This window comes from Papio anubis, chromosome 6, assembly GCF_008728515.1.
Source record: "Papio anubis isolate 15944 chromosome 6, Panubis1.0, whole genome shotgun sequence".
NCBI classification, from domain to species: Eukaryota; Metazoa; Chordata; class Mammalia; order Primates; family Cercopithecidae; genus Papio; species Papio anubis.
In genome coordinates, this window is record NC_044981.1 from 79,540,608 (window position 1) to 79,562,178 (window position 21,571).

General features: G+C 36.5%; 1 protein-coding gene across 1 annotated transcript in view; it reads right to left on the reverse strand.

The window, feature by feature from the left end:
- CEP162 (centrosomal protein 162) overlaps positions 1 to 21,571 on the reverse strand; it is a 116,335-nt gene that overhangs the window by 76,595 nt on the left and 18,169 nt on the right. The window contains 6 exon segments of the mRNA XM_031667292.1: positions 244 to 526; positions 6,044 to 6,125; positions 7,315 to 7,506; positions 13,142 to 13,258; positions 14,069 to 14,099; positions 16,273 to 16,388. Coding sequence (XP_031523152.1) covers positions 244 to 526; positions 6,044 to 6,125; positions 7,315 to 7,506; positions 13,142 to 13,258; positions 14,069 to 14,099; positions 16,273 to 16,388 — 821 coding nt within the window.

Here is a 21,571-nt window from a genome sequence, read left to right on the forward strand (position 1 = left end):
AAAGGAAAAAATGTATAAAGAATGGCTTCTAAAAGCAAGCTAATGTTACGGTGGTATTTTTGAATTTGGGGATTGGCTAGCATTGTAATAAATATTACTCACAAATATCCAAGATCTACTATGGAGGTTAGTATACAATCAATCCCACTAGTTTAAAAAGCACACACCTACCAATAGTACTTACATACTTTACATAACTTCGGTTCTCAATATCTCAAATCAATTTAGACTACAAATACTTACTTTACTAATTTTGTCATCCTGAGATAATGATGAAGAATTAACAGATATTTTTTTCCTCAAAATATTAAGGTACATTTTATCAACATGTTCTTCTGTGGCAGTTACTTGTGGACAGCTGTTTTCCATACTCTCATTTGTGGTCTTTTGTAAAATCACATTCTCATCGTTTTTGTCAAAAAAATGGTTCACATGTTGTGAGTCTTGAGACATAATATTTGGGTTCATCTTCAGGGGTAAAGAGTTAACAAATTCAGTTTCTTTACTTTCGGCCACTTTCTCAGAGCTATACAACAAAACAGGACACAGATAATGAACCCTATGTAACAGCTCTTCAAATATCAGTAATAACCACGTGTGTGTGTACACGCAGACGCACTATATATATGAGTTGTTAACTATTCATATTAAGTTACTGATGTTAAATACATTATTTATAATTTTGGTTAATAGTACACTCACGTAGTGTAATGGCTTTTAATTTCAGATAATAATTTTAATGCAGTATAATGCAAAGGATTATAAAGGTGATGCTGACATCTGTTTTAGAGAAAGACCAAACCAAACAAGACTGAGACTGCTTTTGTAGAAGAAAAGTAAAATATAAATTTCTAAGTGAACTTTCTGTAATATATCTTTTATCTACAATTTCTTATAAAGTCGACATGCATTTGAAATAGCAAAAACATTTTAAACATTTCTAGAAGAAACTAAAGAAATAATCATAATTTATGTTAAGGAGGCTTAGAGTATAAATACTAAAAAAGCATATATTTAATCACAGTATAGGACAAATTTTAATGTAAAACAGAAAAATCACTAGGCTTTGAAACGAAAATCACTTCTGTGGTTTGAAACACTTAAATGTAACAATTCAATTAGATATTAAAAATCTAGAAGATACAACGTAAGGAAATGTTTTAAATGTGGTTAAATATTGGCAAACTACAGGGTCTCCAAAAATATGGCAACTATGGTTTAAAACACTTATATGTAACAATTCAATTAGATGTTAAAAATCTAGAAGATACAACGTAAGGAAATGTTTTAAATACAGTTAAATATTGGCAAACTACAGGGACTCCAAAAATATGGGAACTGTTAGTCTTAAAATATTTAATCATGTGTCAATTAGGCCATTTAATTTTATAATTTATAAAATAAGATTAAAGAAAGTTTAAGAGGCTACCATTTTCATATAATGTAGATTGACTTCTCGGTAACCATTAGAAGCTTCTAAAGTAGCTGGAATCATCAAAAATATAATAGTTCTTTCCTTCTTCATAGCAGCAGAACCTGGCTAGATGTTAATCAAAATTGTTTCTCATTCTTGCTGGGTACCAACTAAACTATATTTCCTTGCCAACTTCCATCTAGATGGGACCATTTACTAGTTCTTTCCTTTAGAATGTGACTGCTATGATGCCAATAACCCAACTTATTTGTTACTGGCTTAGTTGTCAGGTTTAGGGTGGCAGGAAACTGGTAATTAGAGTCTGGAGAGATGGCAGCCTATGTTTTACAGTGGCAAAACATTGCTAAATTGTCATCTACAAAAGTTTGTAAGGCAGACCACATGCCAGCCGACCATGGAGAACTAAGAGAAATGACGGGAAAGAACAAGGAGTTAAGTGCTGGCTACTATTAGCTTCTTTTGACAAGATATTACCAAAAAACTGATGAGCTCAACACAGAATGAGCTGGTTTATAAGCAGAATTTAGAGAGAATAGAAAGAATCTAGAAACTCTAGAAATGGGTTCTCTCTCTTTGTAGACTCAAGCTGTAAGATTCAGTCTTGAAGAATACTATGAAAAAGCAAGATTTCATGAGACTTCTCGGTTGAAGAGTGAGGAGTGACCCAGTCCCTTAGCAAAGATCATATTAACAGTGTCATCCAGAGTGAGACTCTGTCTCAAAAAAAAAAAAAAAAAAAAGTGTCATCTTCACATTTAAGTTATTGTTTCCCCAAATATCCAGAGAACTGCAAATAAACGCAGAGAAAAAAATTTGAGGGACAAGGAATCAAAGAATAAAGCAGATTTAAAACCTTTGTCTAGCAAAGAACTTTTTTTTTTAACTTTTATTCCAGGTTCAGGGATACGGGTATTGTCCACGGGGATTTGGTATTCAGACTATTTCACACCCAGGTAATAAGCATAGTACCTAATAGGTAGCTTTTCGATCTTCACCCTCCTCCCAACCTCTCAAGTTGGCCCCAGTGTCTGTTGCTCTCATCTCTCTGTCCATATGTACTCAATGTTTAGCTCCCATTGATAAGTGAGAACATAAGTATTTTGTTTTCTGTTCCTGCATTAGTTTGCTTAGGATAACGGCCTCTAGCTCCATCCATGTTGGTGCAAAGGATGTGATCTCATTCGTTTTTACGGCTGCATGGTATTCTATGGTGTATATGTATCACACTTTCTTTATCCAGTCTATCACTGATGGGCATTTAGGTTGATTCCATGTCTTTGCTGTCGTGAACAGTGCTGCAATGAACATATGCATGCATATGTCTTTATGGTAGACAATTTACATTCCTTTTGGTACATATCCAATGATGAGATTGCTGGTTGAACAGTAATTCTGCTTTAAGTTCTTTGAGAAGTCACCAAACTGCTTTCCACAATGGCTGAACTAATTTACATTCCCACCAGCAGTGTGTAAATGTTCCCTTTTCCCTGCAACCAGCATGGTTTTTCTTTTGTTTGTTTTTTACTTTTTAATAAGAGCTATTCTGACTGGCATGAGATGGCATCTCATTGTGGTTTTAATTTGTATTTCTCTAATAATTAGTGATGTTGAACATTTTTTCGAATGCTTGTTGACTGCACGTCTGCTTTTGAAAAATGTCTGTTCATGTCCTTGCCCACATTTTTTTTTTTTTTTTTGAGATGGAGTCTTGCTCTGTCACCAGGCTGGAGTGCAGTGGCGTGATCTCGGCTCACTGCAATCTCTGCCTCCTGGGTTCAAGCGACTCTCCTGCCTCAGCCTCCTGAGTAGCTAGGACTACAGGTGCGTGCCACATGCCCAGCTAATTTTTGTATTTTTAGTAGAGATCAGGTTTCACCATGTTGGCCAGGATGGTCTCGATCTCTTGACCTCATGATCTGCCTGCCTCGGCCTCCCAAAGTGCTGAGATTACAGGCGTGAGCCACCGTGCCCAGCCTACTTTTTAATGAGGTTGCTTTTTGCTTATAAATTTGCTTAAGTTCCTTATAGATTCTGGGTAGCAAAGAACTCTAAATTTCATCGCTGGCACATGGAATTCACTGGGACCAAAGAGATTGCTAGGTTACTAAACTTTCTGAAAGAATATAATGTCAAAGAAACCATAACCCTGTTCAAAAGAAAAAAAAAAAAACAAGAAATCCAAAAGCCAGTGACTGGGAAACTTAAAGCTACCTGTAGGCAGGAAGTGGATTGAAAAGGGAGTGTATCCCCCAACACGGGCATACCCCTCAACCTAAAATCCACTTCAGTTGTAGCCAATGGTGATAAAATACAAGACAAATCCTCCAAGGAATGGAATGGGGGCTATATAGAATAATAGATTTAAGGTAGCCCTTTCTTAATAGAATAATAACCTAATCAAGGAAAATCCCTATTCCCAAGGTAGGAGGCCTTTACAAGTTCTTTCCAGTGGTTCTCAAAGTTGCAACATTGATTACTGTATTTTCCTCATACTTTTCCTTGCTGAAAGGGCATATCTACTGCAGTTCCACCATTATATATTGGGATGGGGGCGAGGAAGTATATAACCTTGTCTTTTTAATTCATCCATTGGTAGACAATGAGGAGTTGTACTCAAACCTGATGGAGAGAACTGTGCTTCACCTGGAAATCCTGGTCTTTCAGATGCATACAGTCCTGAATGGGGCTTGGGGATGCCTGCTTGGGGAAGGGGATAAGTGAGTCTGGATATGAAGAAGAGTGAAATTGGTATTTTGTTATTAGAAAGATATATCCTGGCAGAGAATGACTAGATACTGACCAAATTCATTTTTCTTTCTTGGCACAGAAACAAACCACATTTCACAGCCTCCTTGGACCTAGTTAGCTAGATGTGCTGGTTCCTAACAATGGAATGTGAGCTGAAGTGATATGAAACATATGAAACTTCTGTGTTAAGACAGTTAAAAGAGAGGATGTAAAACCATTCTCTTTCTTTCCTTACTGACTGGTTGGATGATGTCATAACAAATCTTAAAACTATGTGCTGATGACAGAAGTAGCCTGGGTTCCTAAATGACTGTGTGGAGCAGAGCCCCAATTCAACCCCACTGACCCACAAGGGACAGTGATATGAGCAAGAAATACATTTTTGATGATAACCTACTAAGATTTCAAGGATTATGTTATGGCAGCTAGGGTCATTTACTCCAGAGTTTACTAAAAAATTTTTAAGTATGTGTACTAGAGATCATATTACTGACATTTCTATTACATATGATTACTGTTATACCTTTAATATAAGTATATCTGTTTTAAGCTTTTAAACACAAATGTAAAAATTTATTTTAGAATTCCTATTATTGAAATTGTTTTACCTATAACAACAAAGACACAAGACATGTAAGAAAATCTCTTTAGTTATCACTAACATACCCCCAAAGAGCAATGATGAGTGGGCACAATCTCTCCTTTAAAAATACTTATTAGCACTATAGATCAATGGAAGACTACTAGACTTAGCACTGAAGTGAATGAATTTTAGTGTAAGGTTCACTGCATCATTTTTTTCTCAACTAGCACAAATGTAGAAACAAGGCCAGGAAATCATCACATGTGGATTTACATCATGAGGATATAGTATAGGAAGGGGGCTCAAAACATGTCTGTTGAAGACACAAATGAACAAATGACAACATGAATGAATGACAGGCTACTTCACAGAAGTATTTTATGGAGATCAAAGACCTGACAATATAAGTGGTTAGGCACATGAATGGCCTGTGTTCCTGGTCCACAGCTCTATGGCCTTAGGCAATGGCTTTATTTATTTTAACCTCTTAGGCTTCAGTCTTCTTGTCTATGAAACAGGGATAATAATGGACTATAACCCATGGAGTTGCTGTAAGGTTAAATGAAATAATACATGTAAAGTATTTGCCCAAAGTAAATGTGACAAATGTTAGCTGTTATCACCTACCAGGAAATTGAGTTCATCTCAGTTTCATTTCTTGAATTACGGGCATAAAGACGCCTTCTCTACTTGTTATGAGGATCGCGTGGGAGATTGGAAATGACATTTCAGTGCTACATAAAAGTAACGCTGTCTGTGATAAGGTTACTGTGACGTGTTACTCCGTGTTGAAGAATGACAGTGGGTTACACGTACTTCCACTAAACTGTATTGGACCTGAAGCATTTTAATGAGGATCATTTCTCTTGTGGCTACAACACTCACCTTGTGAGATGACAGCCAGTCTGTGACTAAGTCAAAACTAACTGGTTTATAAAGAAGCAAATCTATGACTCATAAACAGAATAACATTCACTTTCTCCCTCATCGTGAATGAACTGTTCCAGCACTATTTAAAGCTGAGGAGTCTGTATTTTTCAGTGAAAACCTTTAGGACTATTTGGTGGCAGCAACTTTTTTATAGCGTCTATTTATTTTTTCATTTAGACCAAGATTTTTGATGACTTGAGTAAGGACAAATATAAAAAGAAGAGAGTAATGACTCACAGGTAGACTCAAGCTAATATTAGTCATTAATCATTCACTAGGAATGATTACATAGAACAAATGACTATAAAAGTTTCCAATGACAAAACAATAAATAAAAAAATTCATACCTCACAGGTTGTAAACCAAAACCACTGACCCCAAAGGAATCTATTCTGATAGGTTTCATCAGCTCCTCTACTGTGGGCAGATCTAAGAGGCGGAAAAAAGAGCAGAAACAAAAAATGTAATGTAGGTTGCTTAATTTACATGTGTAATAGCACCAAAATTATATTTTCTCTGACACAGTTAACAAAACAGTACATGCAATAAGCCTGGTTTTCCATCTTAAGTTTCCTTATACCAGGAAAACTTCCTTTCTTATGAAATATCAAATAAATATCTCAAATATCAATATTAAATATATTTATCAAAAAATATTTATACACAAACACACTCTCAGTACATATTTGGTTGATCCTGAAATGCTGTTCTCTAACAAAATACAACTTTAGTATATGTACAGGCAAAAGAGTAAAAATGTCCCTTTAAGTGACTTCTTAATTTGATCAAGGCATATTGGAAAAGAAACTAGGCCAGGCGCAGTGGCTCAAACCTGTAATCCCAGCACTTTGGGAGGCCAAGACGGGTGGATCACCTGAGGTCAGGAGTTCGAGACCAGCCTGATCAACATGGTGAAACCCCATCTCTACTAAAAATACAAAAATTAGCTGGGCGCAGCAGCAGGTATCTGTAATCCCAGTTACACAGGAGGCTGAGGCAAAAGAACTGCTTGAACCAGGTGGCGGAGGCTGCAGTGAGCCAAGACAGCGCCACTGCACTCCAGCCTGGGTGACACAGCAAGACCCCGTCTCAAAAAAAAAAAAAAAAAAAGAAACAGAATTTTTGTTTTGTGTTTGGCTCTAATTTTATAGTTAAGCCAATGATTCCTGTATTTCATTTGAAAAAAATCTTTTTTTTTTTTTTTTGAGGCAGAGTCTCACTCTCTTGCCAGGGCTGGAGGAACACTGGTGCGATCTTGGCTCACTACAACGTTCGCCTCCTGGGTTCAAGCTATTCTCCTGCCTCAGCCTCCCAAGTAGCTGGGACTACAGGTGTGCGCCACCATGTCCAGCTAATTTTTGTATTTTTAGTAGAGATGGGGTTTTATCATGTTGCCCAGGATGGTCTCAATCTCTTGACCTCATGATCCACCCACCTCGGCCTCCCAAAGTGTTGGGATTACAGGTGTCAGCCACCTCGTCCGGCTGAAAAAAACTCTTTAATTAAGCTCAGAGACTGAGAAACAATCACTACAGCAAATTGTATTTTAATTATATTACACTAAAAACTCTTTAGAAAGGATATCAAATAATTGAAAAATTCATCTATCAGTTTTTACCGGATTCCATAGTAGAGACGTTTTTTGAATTCTCTTCATTTTCTTGAGAATGACCTTTCACTGAGCTCTTGATATCTTCCATTGTATTACTATCAATTTTTTGTTTGTCTTCATCTCCCAGTGAATGGGCTATATGACAATAAGCTTGATGTAGGGCTTCAACATCACTACTGCTTTGCCCATAGGAAACACCTGCTGAAATAAACGTAATCACCAGAAATAATTACACCACAAATACATGAGAACTATAAAACACTAATATCATTTCTTAACCTGTTAGGAATACAAAAGTAGGGTTAAGTATCAACTAGGTAATTTGCAGCTATGGCCTACCAGCATGGATTCACAGCAGGCTCAACAACTCTTTGAGCAAGTTGAGGTGTGTCCTGATGTGGTAAGTATAAAATCTGCCTTCACTAGTCATTGCTCTTTCTACTACTATTCTTAATCAACTCCTTCTGCATTGGATAAAACTATTCTTAAGTTTCCCAAACTAAAAAATTCCTTTGAAGGATTCTACCTCTCCTTTACCATTACCATTCTCTCTGCTTCTCTGTACCACCAAGCATCCTGTCATCTACACTTTTTCAACCACAATGAATTCAGTCCTCTAACTTTGCAATCCAATGTATTCCAACATCCTGCTAAAGCTGTTATGATCAAAAGCAGTTTCCTAATGACCAACTCCATTTGTCTTTAGTTCTCTTCAACTATGTGAGACATCTGACATTGTCTTTTTCACTTTATCTTAGCCAAAAGGCAGAGAGGTCATACATTGTTCTTTTTCCTGGTAACTGTTTCTTCTGCATGCCTTCTTCTTTTTGTTATTACCATCATTTTGACGGCAGTTTTCCATCTCTTATGGTCTATAGTTCATTTCAGGGCTCCATCTTCAGTCCTCTTCTTTTGAACACCTCACTTACTAGTTTTTTGGCCTGGCTAATTTCATGAAGACTTTTAGCTTCAACTATTACCCATATGCTTATGACTCCAAAATCTATGTCTTGCGTCCTTATAACTCTTTTCTGAATATCAACTTAACAGGCATCTAGATTGTCCTATATCACATCTACATATTCCCCAACTGAATTCATTATATTCCCTACTAAAACTTGTTCTACTACAAGTATTTCCTAATCACATCTCTATTTAGTCAGTCACAATAGAAACCTTGATGTCATCATTCACTCTTCCTTCCCTATTAGCCTTCTGATATAGTTTGGCTGTGTTCCCACCCAAATGTCATCTTGAATTTTAACTCCCACAATTCCCATGTGTCGTGGGAGGGACCTGGTAGGAGGTGATTGAATTATGGGGGTGGGTCTTTTCTGTGCTGTTCTTATGATAGTGAATGAGTCTCATGAGATCTGATGGTTTTAAAAACAGGAGCTTCCCTGCACAAGCTCTCTTTGCCTGCCACCATCCATGTAAGATGTGACTTGCTCCTCCTTGCCTTCTGCCATGATTGCGAGGCTTCCCCAGCCATGTGGAACTGTAAATACAATAAACCCTTTTTCCTGTATAAATTACCCAGTCTTGGGTATGTCTTTATCAACAGCATGAAAATGGACTAATATACCCTCTCTTTCCACCAACTGACAAATTCTAGAAAAAAGAATTCAAAAAATTTAATGTTAATAATGATTGCACAGTTTTGAGTACTTACTCATTTTGTAATTTTTATTACTGACAAGTGGAATTTTCAAAATTAGAGGAAAATAATGAATCAAAGAAGACAGGAAAAAAAGAAGAAAAACAGGTGACTAATCTCTTCTCTTCATACCCATGGTTAATTAACCAGTTATTAAAAATAAAATAGTATATATAGTCTCATCTTCCTATATATACAATGTAAGCTGTGTATATACACAACTTCTAAACAAAAGAGACAGCCAAGTGCTACATACAAGATTGTGTAAGAATGCCTTACAATGAGATGTCTTTCTAGCTAGTGCTTCAGGTCCCCATGGCTACATGAAGTATACCCAAATAACAAGTTTGCTTAAATAAACTAAAAACAGAAGGGGATACAGCCAACAGTTGAAGGGCAGAGATTTTCAAGAGGACATGAGGAAAAAGGTCTTGCTTGTAGCATGAATGAAAGAGATCATTAATTTTCAAGAAAAAAGGAAAAGCACACGGTGCCATTTTTTCCTCTACAAAAATATCAGGTTGAGCAAGTATCTGCTGAGCATACATAAAAGAAATTACTTCAATGGTAAAGACCATAATAGTATCAAATGCTCATACCTAATTTAGTAGGTATGAGGTGTCAGAAAGAATAGGTTCTAGGCTTTTAAGCAACAACAGAGCAAACATGCAGAAAAACAAATGATCTAAAAGTTAGAAATGAAAAAAAAAAAAGAGGTAGAAGAGGCTGCTCAAAAAATGGCAGGAAAATGGTACTTTTCTAACTTGAGTTATTAACCTAAGTCATTTTAAAAATAATTTCATGGTTATGTAAGTTAACTTTTTTTCCAAGTATATCATGAAAATGGGTTCCTTATCTGACTTTTACATTGAAAACAGAAGACTCTGTAGTTATTTTATGTATTATTATAAGTCAAAAGCTCTCATATATTTCAACTTTAGAAAATTGAGGCTAGGCATGGTGGCTCACGCCTGTAATCCCAGCACTTTGGGAGGCTGAAGCAGGCGGATCACTTGAGATCAAAAGTTCAAGACCAGCCTGGCCAACATGGTGAAACCCCATCTCTACTAAAAAAATACAAAAATTAGCCAGGCGTGGTGAGGTGCACCTGTAATCCCAGCTACTCGGGAGGCTGAGACAGGAGAATCGCTTGCACCCAGGAGGCAGAGATTACAGTGAGCAGAGACCACGCCACTGCACTCCAGCCTGGGTAACAGAGCAAGATTCTATTTCAAAAAAAATAAACAAATAAAAAATAAAAAAATAAAAGAGAAAGTTGAGAAGTGCCAGATACTATTTTGCAGAGGAAAGGGTCTAATTTCATGGAGCAACACTGTCATCCTGTGATGACTCCAGTAATGGAGGCATAGCACAAAATGGTACTTGCCTGTGAGACAAATGAAAGTAAATGAAAGGTTAGATCTAGTCTGGTGTTAGGAAACCTTAAGTCCTATATTTACTAACCTCTTTGATACAGCAAAGCACAAAGAATTTCAGAAATAATATTTTTAACAAAAGAGAATCTTTGACAATGTTTAAAGTTAGGCAGTGTTTGAAAATTAACCAATGGTTGTTAAAGTTAGCTGCTTAACACATGAAGTGATATGGTAAAACAAAAAAAAAAACCCACTGAACTTTTCAGTTGTTAAACCTAGTTCACATACTCATATGAAGACTTTCAAGTATATCTTTTATTTTATTTATTTATTTATTTTTTGAGATGGAGTCTCACTCCATCGCCCAGCCTGGAGTGCAATGGCATGAACTTGGCTCACTACAACCTCCACCTCCCAGGTTCAAGCGATTCTCCTGCCTCAGCCTTCCGAGTAGCTGGGATTACAGGCACGTGCCACCACACCTGGCTAATTTTTTGTATTTTTCAGTAGAGACCGGGTTTCATCATGTTGGTCAGGCTGGTCTCGATCTTCTGACCTCAGGTGATCCACCTGCCTCAGCCTCCTAAAGTGCTGGAATTACAGGCAGGAAACAATGCACCTAGCTGAAGACTTTAAAGTATGTATTTAAAACACCAGAAATTCAATACCCCGCAGCCAACAAGTGTTTATACTGTATAACTCTAGGTTCTCTACTGCAGCATGTATTAGTAACACAGGGTTGACATAAATAATGACGATAATAACAACAACAAAGTTGTAACTGTTTAGTGACTCCTAAAAATGTACTATGGACAATATTTCATCTCAGTTGACCATCATGAGGGTTCATTTTAAAGAAGAGAAAACATGCTTAGAGGTAGGTACTCATTATCCAATGTCACATAGCTGGTAACTGGCAAGGTTGAAAATATGAATCCAAATCTACATGATAGTAAGTTCATGCTCTACTACGTTCAAGTAACGGACTACTCAAATTATCCTGGAGTCAAGAATATTTAAGAATTAAGACCAAAAAACTACAGCTTTATATAACTGCTTAGATCATCTTAGTAAAATTTTTACTTTTAGAAATACATATTTTATTTCTGAGTTTTTCTTAAAACCTACAGTACTGGTTTTCATACTGTGTATGCAACTGATTTTGTTATCAGTTTTTCAGAGAAAATCATGGGTTTCACAGATGTATTATTGAAATTCCATTTTAAATCATGCTTTAAAACTTAAACATTATAATAGAAGCTAATCTGCACACTCAAATGTACCATTTCTGTAACTGTAGTAATCTGAAGACATTATGTAATTATAGTATTTTTAATAATTTTGCTTTCTTCTTTACTTGTTTCAATGCACATCTCAGAATAAAGTTTCTCTGGTCATCCTGAGTACATGAATTTCCTATAAAATACTGTTAATCAGAAAAGCTGTAGCTGTACGATGGCCTTTTAAAAAAATTCATGTCTGCCTACTGAAAACTGTGCAAGGGGACAGACTATCAAAGCACGTATGTGACATGGTTCCTTAAATCAACAGCAGTAAAACTGGGGGACACGCACTCAGCACATGCTTACATCATGGTGGAATACTCAGTTGGGCAACAAGTGAGTAATGTGTCTTGATGGGGAAATTATGTCTTATAGTTGTAATTTTTTGACCTTTATATTTTAAAATGAAAGTAGATGTAACAAGTCAAAATAGTGGTGACTCTTGGAAAGACAGTGACTAGAAATAAGAGATGTGATGGACACTGTGGTTAAAGTCCTCTTGTTTTTTATCTGGTTGCCAATTACATGGGTGTGCTCGGTATTTCAAAACTCATTGAGTTGCACTATTGTGATACCACAAACTTTTCTATAGGTATATTATATATCAATTAAAAAGTAAAAAGCAAAAAAAAAAAAAAAAAAAAATGAAATGCACACTGATGATGGTTAGTGATTTCTGAGTTGGTTAGTGATTTCTATTACTCTTTTTTATCAAGTGTCCGAACTGGTTTAGTTAACCAGTATCCATAGACTGCAAAGCAAGCTGATTAAAAAGTTCCCACTTGCAGCTATTTATGTGATAAAACAAGAGTATTTTTATACTATTCAATCAACAAAAACAAAAAACACAAACACACTGGAAGGCTGATGGTGATATGAGACCGTAACAATCTCAATAGTTTCTAATTTCAAAAATTCCAAAAGACCATTACTATCCTCACCTATTTTATGAACAAATGTAACAAATATAAGTTTAAATATTTATCCTGATAAAATATCATTTTTACTTATGAGAGTTCTACATAAGATTTCAATTGAAGATGTGCACTTCACTGCTTTAAAAAATTTTGAAAAGGCATTATCTTGAAGACCTTTATAAGCTTTAGGAAAGTCTAGTTGGTCTCAGGTATTTCAGAATTTGGGGATGGGGTGTAGCTTTTTCCTAAAGACTACGGAAAAGCACAATAAGACCAAAGTCCCATTTCTCCTACACATGGCAGATTTAACGGAATACTCTGGAGAGGCATAGAAAATTAGTTAACGTTCACCTACAGTGCTACACTTTTATCAACATCATTTATTCATTTATTAATAAATATTTATTTAAAACCTCACTTTACTTGGCCTACTTGCATTGTGCAAATTTCAATTAAATTATTACATATGGTAGAAAAATGTGAGATTTAAAGTTTTCATTATCAATATGGTTATTACATATACATTTCCTTAGAAATGTAGTCAATTATTCATAAAGCATTCCATATTTAGAGAACAGTCAGGTTTCCAAACATTTTTACCTGTTCCTGTCATTTCATTCTCAGTCATTTCTGGTAGGCCCCTTGGCTTAGGTGTTATTTGATCTTGTTCATCAAGATTGATCTCTGCAACAGAGTCTAGTGAATCAAGCAGCACAACTGGAATAATATAAAAGAAAAATGTAAGGAATGTAGATAAACTCAGTGGTTCTGCTGATCGAATAAAATTATTTTAAACATATGCAATGCAGGCCGGGTGCGGTGGCTCACGCCTATAATCCCAGCACTTTGGGAGGCCAAGGCTGGCAGATCAGAAGGTCAGGAGATTGAGACCATCCTGGCTAACACGGTGAAACCCCGTCTCTACTAAAAATATAAAAAATTAGCCGGGCGTGGTGGCGGGCACCTGTAGTCCCAGCTACTCGGGAGGCTGAGGCAGGAGAATGGCGTGAACCTGGGAGGCAGAGCTGGCAGTGAGCCGAGATTGCGCCACTGCACTCCAGCCTGGGTGACAGAGCGAGACTCCGTCTCTCAAACACAAAAAAACATATGCAATGCATATAAAAAGAAAGATAAATGCTTATATACAAAGAACATATAATCTTATATATATATGTAACAAGCATGTTTTATCTATATGCGTGTGTATGTATATAACAAATACGATTTTCTTCCAATGTAGAAGACAGTAGACTAACATCAACATACATATCTATGCTTATGTACAGCCTAGTGTACATGTACACACGGAAGGCAAAGGGCATTAAGAAAAGTAAAAAAAATCTTAAATATAACAGAATGGATTCAAAATAGACAAAAGAAACACATTATTGAGAAAAGCTAGGAACTTTAATTCCTTAAAAATATTTAAAAACAAACACAGATAGTGACTCATTCAGAATTACTTAGATGAAATTCTGAACAGACTAATTTTTTGCCAACTAAAAGATGAATATAAATAATATTTACCATTAGCTAGCATGCCAGTTTTTTCTTCTTCCTAAATTAAAAAAGGAAAATGATGACATGTTTTGAAATCAAAATTAGGTAAAATGACCACAATGCAAATAACAGCAAAATCTGAAATCCAGGGCTTTCTATTCCACATTGAAAAGATCAGGAACTGTGTTTTCTAGGCTTCTTTCACCAACCACTCTCATTTATCAATAATTCTTCAAGACTAGCTCTGACGGAACATCTAAAATTCTCTTCTGAACCTTGGCAATTACCAAAATTAATTCAGACCATACAAATTCTTGCTTAAAGTATTTAAGTTCCATTTGCTCATCTACCTTGCTCAAGAATTCTCTAGTTTTTTTGAATGTCAAGACAACAGAGCTATTTCACACAAGAGTTCTGCAATTATAACATTACCAGTCTATTTTCACTTATTGTTCAAAATTAATGGCCAAATACCTTGTACTCATTATTTCATCTATGTTTCAAAAGACACAACTTTCAGAAAGACAGGCCACCAAACAGCAAGACAGATGAAGTTCTTCAATATTAGAGGTTCCCTTAGAATAAGTTTTCCTATTAATATCACCTCTACCTCCTACTTGGGTAGGCAGTTTGTGGGATCTTCCAATAACAGAGCTTTAATCCTTCCTATTTTGATTCTTACCCAGACAGTGCTCTGAAGCTTCCACAGTTAGGCTGATACATTTTTTTATATATGGTACACCTTCTAAATATACCACGGTATTATGCCTTCTACGCACCTATTCATCTTTTCTTTTTTCTTTCTTTTTTTTTTTTTGGAGACAGGGTCGTGCTCTGTCACCCAGGCTGGAGTGCAGTGGCTCGATCTTGGCTCAATGCAACCTCTGCCTCCACGGTTCAAGCAATTCTCCTGCCTCAGCCTCCCGAGTAGCTGGGACCTCAGGCGCATGCCAACCATGCCCGGCTAATTTTTTATATTTTTAGTAGAGAAGGGGTTTCACCATGTTGGCCAGGCTGGTGACCTATTCATTTTTCAATAAAATATTGTAATGGCCATATTCCAAGTATAAATCTTATTAAATTTCTAAGGATATTCATCAGTCACATTAATTTCGATATTATTTCTAAGGTCATCTCATTTTTCCCTCAAAACTGAGTGACACGTAGACACCCAAGGACCAAATACTAAGTAAATTTAAAAATAAGAGGATTTATATATACCTGAAAAGTGTTTATCTTGCGTTTACAATTTCATTCACGTTAAAACATCTAGTCCTAACACACAGAACCAAAGAGACTGTGCCCAGACACAGACCAAATAAATAGTAATAACAAATAACAAAACAACAATATTAATTGTTCTAGCTACTATTAGATAGCTTCAAAGATAAGTTCTATAAGGTAGGCAATATGAAGAAGCAGCCCTGAGCAATTCTTGGTAAGAACTGGGAAATGAGAGAATCAGAGAATGAAGCACCACTGAATATGAATGGAATCATGTCGTTCCTTATCCTAGCCAAGTAAGTTTCAGACGTAACTAGCATAAATATCAGGGAGGAACATTTACTATACTTCATAAAGGCAAGTCATACCAAAGAAAAAGTATAAGTTAATATACTTGTTTAAAAATTAGTTTTGAAATTTTAATTAAGCTTTCAATTTCGAAAGCTTAACTTAAGCTTAACTTATTTGCCAAAAGAAGTCTTTGTCTGTTTGTCTGAGATAGGGTCTCACTTATCAACCAGGCTGGAGTGCAGTGACATGATCACAGGTCACTGCAGCCTTGACCTCCCTGGCTCAAGTGATCCTCCTACCTCAGTCTCCTAAGTAGCTGGAACTATGGGCACTTGCCACCATACTTTGCTAATTTTTTAAGGATTTATTTTTTGGAGAGATGAGATCTCACTATGCTGTCCAGGTTGTCCTTGAGCTCCTGGGCTCAAACAGTCCTCCTGCCTCAGCCTCCCAAAGTGTTGAAATTATAGGCACGAACCACTGTGCCTGGCCAAAAACCTCTCATAAAATCATCTATTGTCATAATTTTTTTCATTAAGATTTACATTAATTTGATATCTTGAATTAAGAAAATGTTTAACTGTTAAGAGACCTGTGAGTTTACAACAATGAGCAAGATTATGAAGAACTCCATTTTTTGAGCTCTTCATATAGCAACAGGCAGCCAGGTTGATGAAAAAAGTTGCAAAACTGTCAAATATATAATTGATATATACCTGTTTGGGTACACTTATTTTTTCTGATTTGGAATTCTCTTTGGAAGGCGTCTCTTCATCGTTAGTAGTCAACGGTGCACCAACATACTCATCTTCAAAATCATCACTGTAATTTTCTGAAGAAAATAATTATTAAAAGTACAAAGACCACACTGTCAAAAAAGTCAAATTCCAGGAAAAGGCTGTTGATTTCCAAAGGAAGAAGTCTGTATAAGAACAGTTTATTGAAATGTTAACATAAAGATGCCTTTGGAGAATCTATAGAACTCTCCACCACAAATAAACAGAATATACATTCTTCTCAGCATCACATCACACTTATTCCAAAACTGATCACATAGTTGGAAATAAAGCACTCCTCAGCAAATGTAAAAGAACAGAAATCATAACAAACTGTCTGTCAGACCATAGTACAATAAAATTACAACTCAGGATTAAGAAACTCACTCAAAACCACACAACTACATGGAAACTGAACAACCTGCTCCTGAATGACTACTGGGTAAAAATGAAATGAAGGCAGAAATAAAGATGTTCTCTGAAACCAATGAGAACAAAGACACAACATACCAGAATCTTTGGAACACATTTAAAGCAGTCTGTAGATGGAAATTTATAGCACTAAATGCCCACAAGAGAAAGTAGGAAAGATCCAAAATCGACACCCTAACATCACAATTAAAAGAACTAGAGAAGCAACAGCAAACACGTTCAAAAGCTAGCAGAAGGCAAGAAGTAACGAAGATCAGAGCAGAACCAAAGGAGATAAGAGACGCAAAAAACCCTTAAAAAAAATCAATGAATCCAGGAGCTGGTTTTTTGAAAAGATCAACAAAATTGATAGACCGCTAGCAAGAATAATAAAGAGGAGAGAAGAATCAAATAGATGCAATAAAAAAATAATAAAGGGGATATCACCACCGATCGCACAGAAATACAAACTAGCATCAGAGAATACTATAAACTTACCTCTATGCAAATAAACTAGAAAATCTAGAAGAAATGGATAAACTCCTTGACACATACACCCTCCCAAGACTAAACCAGGAAGAAGGTGAATCCCTGAATAGACCAATAACAGGCTCTGAAATTGAGGCAATAATTAGTAGCCTACCAACCAAGAAAAGTCCAGGACCAGACGGATTCACAGCCGAACCCTACCAGAGGTAAAAAGAGGAGCTGGTACCATTCCTTCTGAAACTATTCCAATCAATAGAAAAAGAGGGACTCCTCCCTGACTCATTTTATGAGGTCAGCATCTTCCTGATACCAAAGCCTGGCAGAGACACAACAAAAAAAAAAGAGAATTTTAGACCAATATCCCTGATGAACATCGATGCAAAAATCCTCAATAAAATACTGGCAAACTGAATCCAGCAGCACATCAAAAAGCTTATCCACCATGATCAAGTGGGCTTCATCCCTGGGATGCAAGGCTGGTTCAACATACGCAAATCAATAAACGTAATCCAGCATATAAACAGAACCAAAGACAAAAACCACATGATTATCTCAATACATGCAGAAAAGGCTTTTGACAAAATTCAACAGCCCTTCATGCTAAAAACTCTCAATAAATTCAGTATTGATGGAACATATCTCAAAATAATAAGAGCTATTTATGACAAACCCACAGCCAATATCATACTGAATGGGCAAAAACTGGAAAAATTCCCTTTGAAAACTGGCACAAGACACAGATGCCCTCTCTCACCACTCCTATTCAACATAGTGTTGGAAGTTCTGGCTAGGGCAATCAGGCAAGAGAAAGAAATCAAGGGTATTCAGATAGGAAAAGAAGAAGTCAAATTGTCCCTGTTTGCAGATGACATGATTGTACATTTAGAAAACCCCATCATCTCAGCCCCAAATCTCCTTCAGCTGATAAGAAACTTCAGCAAAGTCTCAGGATACAAAATTAATGTGCAAAAATCACAAGCATTCTTAGACACCAGTAACAGACAAACAGAGAGCCAAATCAGGAATGAACTTCCATTCACAATTGCTTCAAAGAGAATAAAATACCTAGGAATCCAACTTACAAGGGATGTAAACCACCTCTTCAAGGAGAACTACAAACCACTGCTCAGTAAATAAAACAGGACACAAACAAATGGAAGAACATACCATGCTCATGGATAGGAAGAATCAATATTGTGAAAATGGCCATAGTGCCCAAGGTAATTTATAGATTCAATGCCATCCCCATCAAGCTACCAATGACTTTCTTCTCAGAATTGGAAAAAACCGCTTTAAAGTTCATATAGAACCAAAAAAGAGCCTGCACTGCCAAGACAAAGTCCCAAGTCAAAAGAACAAAGCTGGAGGCATCACACTACCTGACTTCAAACTATACTACAAGGCTACAGTAACCAAAACAGCATGGTAATGGTACCAAAACAGAGATATAGACCAATGGAACAGAACTGAGTCCTCAGAAATAATACCACACATCTACAGCCATCTGATCTTTGAAAAACCTGAGAAAAACAAGAAATGGGGAAAGGATTCCCTATTTAATAAATGGTGCTGGGAAAATTGGCTAGCCATAAGTAGAAGGCTGAAACTGGATCCTTTCCTTACTCCTTATACGAAAATTAATTCAAGATGGATTAGAGACTTAAATGTTAGACCTAATACCATAAAAACCCTAGAAGAAAACCTAGGTAATACCATTCAGGACATAGGCATGGGCAAGGACTTCATGTCTGAAACACCAAAAGCAACGGCAACAAAAGTCAAAATTGACAAATGGGATCTCATTAAACTAAAGAGCTTCTGCACAGCAAAAGAAACTACCATCAGAGTGAACAGGCAACCTACAGAATGGGAGAAAATGTTTGCAATCTACCCATCTGACAAAGGGCTAATATCCAGAATCTACAAAGAGCTTAAACAAATTTATAAGAAAAAATCAAACAACCCCACCAAAAAGTGGGCAAAGGATATGAACAGACACTTCTCAAAAGAAGACATTTATGCAGCCAACAGACACATGAAAAAATGCTCATCATCAATGGTCATCAGAGAAATGCAAGTCAAAACCACAATGAGATACTATCTCACACTAGTTAGAATGGCAATCATTAAAAAGTTAGGAAACAACAGGTGCTGGAGAGGATATGGAGAAACAGGAACGCTTTTACACTGTTGGTAGGAGTATAAACTAGTTCAGCCATTGTGGAAGACAGTGTGGCAATTCCTCAAGGATCTAGAACTAGAAATAGCATTTGACCCAGCCATCCCATTACTGGATATATACTCAAAGGATTATAAATCATGCTACCATAAAGACATATGCACACGTATGTTTATTGTGGCACCATTCATAATAGCAAAGACTTGGAATCAACCCAAATGTCCATCAATGATAGACTGGATTAAGAAAGTGTGGCACACATACACCATGGAACACTATGCAGCCATAAAAAAGGATGAGTTCGTGTCCTTTGTAGGGACATGGATGAAGCTGGAAACCATCATTCTGAGCAAACTATCGCAAGGACAGAAAACCAAACACTGCATGTTCTCACTCACAGGTGGGAAGTGAACAACGAGAAAGAACACTTGGACACAGGGTGGGGAACATCACACAGTGGGGCCTGTCATATGGTGGGGGAGGTGGGAGGGATGGCATTAAGAGAAATACCTATTGTAAATGACGAGTTAATGGGTACAGCACACCAACATGGCCCATGTACACATATGTAACAAACCTTCACGTTGCACACATGTACCCTAGAACTTAAAGTACAATTTAAAAAAAAAAAGAACTTTTTCTTTTGCAAAGATTTAATGAGCATTCAATTTATAAGACTTTGGTTTATGTCATTATGGTACTTTCAAATAGTTCTTAGAGTTTTATATTTTTAGTCTTTTATATAATTAACCAAATAAAAACTTTTAGAGCTGTCCAAAAGATCTTGTATTACCTTTAAAATAAGACTTTAATATTTATTTTTAAAAGACAAACATGACCGATTGCTTACTTATAAAAGGAAGGACTTTTGTGAAATCTTGCCACTTTTTAAAAGGTTGGATTTTGCTTCTTAGGTTGACTGATTTTTTTTTTTTGTCTCTACAGGTATCTCTACTGTAAGTCTTAACTAGTACTTATGAAAGATCTCTGACCCTTTCCTTAGGTAACTACTGGCCTTATATGACCTTTGCTGTTTTCCCAATCCTGAGTGCTTCTTATTTAAAGCCTCCAAATTATATCTCAATGACTTTGTGGAGAAGGAAAAGGTGTCTCCATGTTAACTCAGGCATTCAGTCTACTTACGGGCAAGGTTGGACAGGAATTATTTGACCAGGATGTCTTCTTCAATTTTTAACTTGTTCACAGTATTTATTCAGATTTGTGGCTATGAAAGGGAACACCTTTTCAGAGTGGAACTGGTCATTTTAGAAACAACCATGATCTAATTTGTATTTCAAAAAACTACATCACATTGAGAAACAGGATGGCCTGATGGGAAAAAGACTACATAAGGTACTAGAGTCTACTTCTGGAATGCCTGTTTTTTACTCTTTTCTTAGAATGAAGATGAAGACGACAACTTGTAATTAATACTGGAAGTTAAGAAATGAATTTGAGAGGGTTTGGGAGTGAAACAGGGATGCTTCCAGTGAGATATGGCTACAGAAACATCTACATTTTAGTTCATAAGAAATATGAGCTTGGAACAGCATGTATATTGTAACTTAGGTAGATAAACTAGGTTAGTTGGTTAACTATGTCAGTATCTGTATTCTGAGGCTGAGAAGTTCACCTTTGTTTCTCTTCCACATAAGAAAGAATGCTGCTTGGGATTTTTAAGTATCAGTAGACATATAGTTAAAATCATAAGACAGTTAAAAGTAATTACTTTGTATTAGGCACACTTCTAAGTGCTGAGACCAATACAAGATGATCCAGACTTTAGTCGTCTAGGTGGGAACCACCGAATTTTAAGTAACCCGCGAGATTAGAATTGCTTAAGAAAAGATGATGAACGAGGAAAGAGGAGATATGGGAGAATATGACATTGAACTTGGACAACTGCTTAGGATTCGGGAACCAATGGGAGGCGCTGTGGTGTGTGTGTGTGACTGCGTAAAGAAAGTGTTAGAAACAGTTCAGGCAGTATGGCACAGTGCTTAAGAGCATCACCTGGAGCCAGAAGGCCTAGATTCAATTCCTGGTTCCACTACTTTCAGCTGCAGAACCACTGGCAGGCCACAAACTCCCTTTGCTTTACTTTTTCCATCTGTAAATTGGGGATAATAGGACTTTTCTCAAAAGATTGCTGAGATGATT